The sequence below is a fragment of the Chinchilla lanigera genome, unplaced genomic scaffold, assembly GCF_000276665.1.
Source record: "Chinchilla lanigera isolate Chin_1 unplaced genomic scaffold, ChiLan1.0 scaffold00122, whole genome shotgun sequence".
Lineage (NCBI taxonomy): Eukaryota > Metazoa > Chordata > Mammalia > Rodentia > Chinchillidae > Chinchilla > Chinchilla lanigera.
In genome coordinates this window covers 841,731-849,605 of record NW_004955523.1, presented here as the reverse complement: position 1 = coordinate 849,605, position 7,875 = coordinate 841,731, and the positions used below count along the sequence as shown (strand labels likewise).

Sequence of the window (7,875 nt, the reverse complement as noted above, 5' to 3'; positions counted from 1 at the left end):
TACCACACTGTTTTTATCACAGTAGCTTTTTAGTATACTTTCAAGTAAGCGATTGTGATGCCCCCTGCCGTGCTTTTGTTGCCCAGGGTTGCCTTTGCTATGTTAGGTCTCTTCTGGTTCTCCTCTTTTGTTACAGCTCTTTATATCTAAGAAGTTAGCTGTCAGTTCTTCCCTCACTAATTTGACCTTTACAAAGTTCCCAGTACTCTACAACAGCTCAAAAATTCAACAGTATATACCTACCTTAAGTTTTCCCAGGGTTACCTTCTGAATTTGCCTTTCTTGTACATTTTTTTTCTTGCCAGTTCCTCCAGAATATATCACACAGCCTCTCTATTTTTGTCACTCAACTTACTTGATTTCACCTCTCTCGTGTGAGACAGGGTCTCACTATAGTGTGTAGGTCAGGCTGGCCTTGAACTCATGGCAATCCTGCCTCAGCCTCCTGAGTGCTGTGATTACAGACATGTGACACCATGCCTGGCTAAAAAGCTGAATTTTAAAAAGGGATAGTACATATTATAAGGATGGAAACTGTCCTGCATATTGATGGCAAGGAGGTGAGGTGATATTTCATGCGTAAAGGAGCTTCTGAGAGGAGCATTCAAGCAAAGGAGATATGTGGAGAGAGAGATGGCTCAGGAGGTGCTGTGTCCAGAGTTTTCTTCTGCCATAAAGTAAGGAAAACTGAGGACCAGGCAGGCAAAGGTACACCAATCTAGCGGGACATGGTGGCATATGCTTGTAATACCAGTACATAGGAGGCCGAGCCAGGAAGATCATCTCAAGTTCAAGGCCAGCCTGGGTACACAGTGAGTTCAAAGCTAGCCTGAAGTATACAGTAAGACTCTGTCTCAAAAAATAAATAAATAAAATAAAAAAGATAAACCAATCTTTCTAAGGCCCCAATCATTAAGATTTGATTCCCAAAGTTAGCCAAGGATAATGCTGTGAATACCAAAATAGCCCGTATCTAAGGACACCTTCAAAAAAAAAAGTCATGCAAAGGGCCAGGGATATGGCTCAGTAGTATAGCACCTGCCTGGTAAGCACAAGGTCCTGAGTTCAATTCCCAGCACCAAAAAAACAACAACAAAAAAAAGCCACACAAGGCACAGAGAGCACATAGGACCCCAACACACTAAACATACATGTTTCAAAACCAAGAGCCACAGATTATACTTTGGGACCTCAATGTTAATAAGCATGTATCATCTGGCATAAAAACATGAAGGATAGAAAAATTAGGGATAAAGATCTTAATTCTCGGATAACAGAAATATGGGCAGACGCTCTTCAGTGAGAAGTAAAACACATTGGCAACAAGGGTGGAATCTGGGTCAAGATACTTTTCACCCTAAAAGGTTTCAAAAATCAGAAGAATTTATCTTCTGTCTACTCTAGTGCCCTTCCCCCTTAAGGATTTACCACACTAAGGACAGCAATTCTACTACTAGAGAAATAAAAAACACATCCGCACAAAAACTTGTAGACAGATGTTCACAGTAGCACTATTTTTGATAGCTAAGGAGTGGAAAGAAGCATGCATGAGGCCCTGAATTGGATTCCCCAGAAACACGCATACAATGCTTTAAAAAAGAAGTGTAAACAACGCAAATGTCCATCGACTTATGAATGGATGAAAACAATGCAGTGTATCTGTAAACTGAAACACTATATGGCAGTAAAAAGAAATGAAGCACGAATTCATGCTATGGCATGAATAAACTTTAAAAGTACTGTATTATGTAAAACTAGCTGGTCATAAAGTTTATGATCATATTAATATGAAATGTATAGAGAAGGCAACTCTTTTGAGGCAGCAGGGTTGGGGGTTTGGTGACAAAATGACTCCTAATAACTCTGGGTTTCCTTTGTGGGGTAATGAACAGCTGCCTATGCTGCCTACGTGCTGACAGCTGCCTAACTGTTAGCCATTAAATTGTATGTTTTAAGCGGATGGATTTTACGGCATGTGAATGAAATCTCAAAGAGGAGGCTGGGGAGGTGAGGGACGGAACACAAGCTTAGTACGCATGAGGCCTTGGTTCCATCTCACCAAATCCCACCAAAAAAGAAAAAGAAATGACAAAAGAAAGAGGAAATGGAGGCAGCAGGGAGAGTAAAGGATGAGCAGTGGTAGGTAGAAGGGTAGGGGAGTAGAGAGAAAGGAAAAAAGAAAGAGTAATGAACTTACCAGGCTGAAAAATTTTGTAGTAGGGACTATAGGCCACATTTAACCCACCAAGCTTCACTGTAATTTCGTAGCGCCCAGCCCTGCGCACAGTGAAGGCCACCTTTACCACGTTAGAACTGGGCTCCTGAAGGACTTCCTGGGTCACTGGAATTTCCACTGCGAGTTCAACGTGGGAGATGTGAACTCTCAGTCCCACAGGCCGATGTGCAGGGAAAGGCTGCCCATTCTTATAGAATAACTGCAAGGAGAGGAGAGGCAACCATGAACGAGCACAGGAGAAAACTTTTGCATGTAAGAGAGTGGAGAGAGAGAGGAGGTACTGGTGGCTGAGGTCACACCAGCAAATCCCAGTGCCTACCTGGCTCCTTACAGCCCTGCTCACAGGGAGAGAGACTAATTCCCGTGGCACACCAAAGATAACCAGTAAGTTATAAACAAATTCTTGACCTGTGCAGAGGATGGGGTAGAATACACCACCAAATCAAGACCGTACCGATTCCAACTTGACAAATTATGCCTCTTTGGTGCTCCCACTCCTTTCTATTATACCAGGAATAGCACTGAGTGAACCAAAGCACCAGGCAAACGTGGAGGGGTTCAGGCTCTCAGGCCAAGCTTGATGTGACATAAAGAAGTCATTGTAGCAGCCATCAAAGTCTCTGCAGCCCAGGCAGGAAATACTTCTGGCTACATGACCATACAGAGCTACTCAGGTACCCTAATTACTCACGTGAGAAAGCAGCCATAGGCACTCTATGATGCACAGGTGTGGCTTTCTTGCAGTAAGAATGTATTTGAGAAATGGAGGGAGGGCCCAATTTGGACCTCAGGGTATAGCTGGCCAACTCTTTTCAAGTATTTTCTTTACTTTTGAAAGGTTACCATTATACTTTTTATTTCTCTAATGCTAAGTGCCTAGTAAACCAAAAGGATAGAGAAATTCATGACTTTTCAGATATTAACAATTCCCAAGTTCCTAGGAGGAGCTGAAAAACAAGGGAAAAGGTTAACATTCCACCCAGCAACACCAAGACTGAACTGAGCTCTGGAAAGCAAGTGACTCAGAAACCCCAAGGGTATGGAGACAGAAACATTCCCTTACATGCACTCGGAAGGCCATGCTGTGGCCCACCTCATAGGGGTCCTTCCAATCCCAGGAGACTTTGCAGGACCGGGGATCCAGGTAATTTCCCCGCATGTAGTCATAAATAGTCCGGTCCCCTCGGCGCTCACGGTCCTCATTCTGAAGGAAGCTGACTACACGTGCCGCAAGCTCAAAGAGAAACTTAATTGTGAAGAAGAATGCAACCACAGACACTGTGATTCCACCTATGTAAAAGAACACACAAACCATCTGCCAGTTACACATTACAGTTTCTCAACATGCAACAGGCTAGCCATCTTGCCAAACTTAAAAAGAGAATGAGATTTCAAGATTGCCAAAAACACTGTACTGGGTCACTACAGCTCCAAGAGGAGAGGACCTTCTAGGCCAGGGATCAGCAACTACAGCCTTCAGGTCAAACTCTACCCCACTGCCTGTTTCTGAAAATCAAGTTCTACTGGAACACAGCCACACCCTTTGTGTAGGAAGTGTCTTCAGCTGCTTCTGCATCACACAGGCAGAAACAAGTAGTTAAAGGAGACTGCATGGCTTTAAAACAGAAGTATTCTAGGCTTTTACAGAAAAAGCCTGTCAACTCTGTTCTATACCACAAACTCTCTGTGGCCCTCCCCTGCCCCGCCCTCCTGTATGTGCTAGGGACTCAGAGAAGCAGCGAGAAGAACGAGCATTCTATTCCCTTCCTTGTCCACTCGGCCTTCCCCAGGTCCCACCAGAGTCAGAGATCCCTCTGCCCCAAACTCCTGCATCTATCGCAACTTCTCAGCTTTGACCATCTTCCCCTTCATGTTGTGAACTCCATAAAGGCAAATTTTTGCCTTCTTCAACTTTGATTCCACTGTAAACAGTATCTGGCACAGATTGTGATTACTCAATAAATATTTCCTAAATGAATGAATTCCTCTGAAAACGATGTGAAGGTACATTGTGGCACAAGTGGAAATATTTCTCACTTTATTTTCAAGGGGGGAAGGATAGGCAGGAAAAACAAAAAAGGAACAAGGCAAACCATAACAGAAAGATAACAAAGCTTTTTCTATAACATACCAATAACGTAAAACATCAGGTCCCTTCAATGCCAACAGACAGCCAAGGATCACAGCTGTAGCTGCAAAAAACAAACAAACATACAAACCAAAACTTGTTTAATTTTTCTGCAACTTTTCCTTATAGCAGTGTCAGAATGAGACGAAGTAAAGCATATGGCTTAAGCCAAATGTCTTCAGCCTGACACTTTATTATCCCTGTCTTCTATTTGTACTTTGACAACTGCCCTAAGCTATATTTCAGAGAAATAAGGACAGACTGCATCACTCCCCGTAAACACTTCTTCCAATCTATCAACCACCCTAGCAATACCACAACCAGCCACATGCTTTACTACTAATTACAAAATGAAACAATCCAGCTTTCATCTTCTTAGATCTCAGGGTTCCAAGACAATTTCCCTCTCCCATGCAAAGTGGTGCTAATTAGCACAAGCAAGGAGGGTAAGAGTCACTTTCCCCTTTTGTAAGATTTGCCTTCTGGAAGTAATTCAGATAAATAGAACCAGCAATATTAAATGTACATTTTTTTAAAAAAGTATTATAGTCGTGTTGGCAAAATGTAATTAAAATGAACTTTTTTGAGTCACAGCAATAATGAGCAGTGGGGATGTAAAACAAGGCATGTATGTCATGAACAACCAGACAATCTAATAAGCCCTCTTGAGAATACACACAGCAGGGGCTGGGAATTTAGCTCAGCGGCACAGCGCCCGGCTGGCAAGAGCAAGGTCGTGAGTTCGATTCCTGGTACCGGAAACAAACAAACAAACAAACAAAGAGAATACACACAGCAGAAAGGTTAAGGAGAGAAATAAAAGGTGGAGATGGTAGTTCTCATCCTAAGTGATACGTGCCAGGGCTGGAGTTTGAGGGAAAACTTTCACTCTTGTTTAAACTTGTTTCCTGAACAATTAATCTTTATTATTCATTTGGTTATTTGAACAATCAAAGATACCACCAAGTAATGTCCTGCTGACCTCACATCTCATCGCTGAGAACAACCCCAGGGCTTCCTATGCCCTCCGTTCTACAGTGCACTGAACTCACTCTTTTCAACTCACTCTTTTCAATAATATTAAGGTTATCAACGCCCAGCACCTTCATCAGCAACAGAATATTACTTAGAGACAGTCTCGAGGCTTAGATCCAGGAGGGACAAAAACAACTTTTTAACAGTGTGCATTTTGATATATGACTGTGCTAAAAAAAAATCTGAGACAGAAAATGGCTCCCTCAGTTCCTCTACTAATGATATACCCACTGAAAGCCACAGAGAGTAGGTATTTCAGGAACGACCATCTCAGGTTGCACAGAAAGGATTACTCAGGCTGGTATCTAAAGTCCTACAGGAAAGGAACACTAGAATGTTCAATATACATGAACTGAGGTATTCCCCAAAGGGTCTATGAGAGATAATACACAGACCCAAATTTTGGGATCATGACTACTGCACCTCCTTCCCTAGTAAGTATCTTACCTTCTGGGATCCTATGTTAAAAAGCTGCTGCCGTATCTTAAAAAGCATCTGTCTGTACCTTTCAGGAGGTGCTGGATGACTCAGTGACACCAAACCTGGCAGTTTAACTCTCTTAGGTACTTCCTCAGCTGGATGCCTTCCACTGTGAACTAGATATGAAATTTCTGGTCCTCAGGAAAGTTAAAACATTCAGCAGAAAATGAAGTACATGTGGCTAATGGTACAAACTTGTGGTCTCAGGCCTTTTGCTCCCTAGAGGAATTAGAACAGTGCCAAATTTATGGCTTAAATTCCAAGGGCTAGAAAAATCCCCATCTATGATCTCTGATAACTTCAAGAACCTTTCCTATGAGAGGCAGCTGACAAGCATTTAAGGCAGGAGCCTGGGGATCAGTTCCAGGGCTGCAACTGTGTGGCTTCTCCAGGCTTCAGAACTTCTACTGCTGTAAAAAGAGTTAAGACTTAATAATTTCTGTGGTGTTATGTCTTTTAACATGGTATGATTTTGATGTAACTCATACCAATCGAGGCTTTAAAATGAAAAAAATATATATAACAAATAGTATAATACAGAGAGTGAGGGCAAAGACTTTAGGGCAGAGGCGGCGAACCTATGGCACACATGCTGGGACCTCTCTGTACACATGTGAGCCAAGTCACTCCAGCACTGCCCCAGCAAGAAAGAATCAGGTAACAGCAGAGGGGCTGTCTGTGCACAGGCCTGGAAAGGAGCAGCCACACCGGTGATGACAGCAGCTGCCCTCAGCGGCTCCGACTTGCCCGAGCCTTCGTATGGCTGGTCAGGACTCAGGCTTCACTGCAGTTAGCACTTTCTGATACATAAGCAGGTTTGGGGCTGCAGTTTTGGCTCTCAGTCTCTAAAAGGTTTGCTATCACTGCTCTCGGGCTAGATTCCCTGGGTTCACACCCATACTCTGCCACTCGCAATGTTACTCTGGATAAGTCCTTTCATTTCTCTATAAAGTGTCAGTTTCCCTATGTGTCAAGTGGGCATAACACTTGTATATAACTCACATGGGTTCTGTGAAAACCACGTGGTTTCTCTGGTGTAAGAAACTGAAAGTGTAAATAAGGACCAAAATGTATAATAGATACTGTGAAACAGGAAGAAAATGTTCAAGTGTGAAGGGGAACCAGGGAGGGGGAGAAGGGGAATGGAAGCAAGGGAAAAGAAAAAATAACTCACATGGATGAGGTCAGACTTAGATGAGCTAACACGTGTTAACAGCCTAGAACTGTGCCTGGCACAACCTGAGTTCTCAAGGTTTACCAATTACTATCTATGACGTATTCATATTACTCACTATTACTTTAACAGAAAATAGGGTGTCTCTATGGCCCAAACTTTTGTCAAAGAAAAATGCACTGAGGTTTAAAAAGGCATGGACAGCTTCTCTTACTGGACCTAAAATCTCAGCCTGAATGGGGGTTGTTTATACTATTCTAACTTAGTATCTGAAAGCTTTTAGAAGGAGTTAAAACTCATTTGATAGCTATTCATCCAACAAACATCAAGTGCTTATTTAATGTGCTAGGCACCGGAGAAATGGTGTAGAAACGACAGCTGACTCTCAGTCTTTACAAAATTGGCAGTACGTAATGAGTTTCACCTTACTGCGTCCTTGGCCATTTCCCTACCCCTTCGCTTAGTTCTCAATCAAACCATCAGACTGATTTTCTAGACCACCTGGACCTTTTCCAGTAACTCTACCTTTCCTCTCCAATTCTCTGAGATTTAAAACAGCATACTGATTACTGCTTTTCTCCAAAGGACTCTCCTCTTTTTTTTTTAATTTGAAAGGAAAAAAAAAACCAAAATTTCAAAACAATACGAGGGTAACAATGGTTAATACACTGCATATTGTTATCTTTAGTTGCTCAGAGTACAAGATATAGGTATTTAATTGTCCAAACAATATTAGCACAAACCTTTCCTTTAAATGAACTAAGAGAAATTAATAGTACAACTATCTTAACTATGTTGAATCTCTCTCTTATATATATATAT

General features: G+C 42.2%; 1 protein-coding gene across 4 annotated transcripts in view; it reads right to left on the bottom strand.

Moving 5' to 3' along the window:
* Positions 1-7,875, bottom strand: part of Arel1 (apoptosis resistant E3 ubiquitin protein ligase 1) — a 55,655-nt gene that overhangs the window by 24,584 nt on the left and 23,196 nt on the right. For 2 of the 4 annotated variants that reach the window (XM_005409388.2, XM_013507172.1), the window contains exons 3-5: positions 4,368-4,428; positions 3,300-3,526; positions 2,198-2,435 (exon numbers count right to left, since the gene is read on the bottom strand). In XM_005409388.2, coding sequence (XP_005409445.1) covers positions 2,198-2,435; positions 3,300-3,526; positions 4,368-4,383 — 481 coding nt within the window. In that variant the 5' untranslated portion in view covers positions 4,384-4,428. The remainder of the gene's footprint in view (positions 1-2,197; positions 2,436-3,299; positions 3,527-4,367; positions 4,429-7,875) is intronic. The other 2 variants (XM_005409389.2, XM_005409390.2) reach the window with 2 other exon arrangements.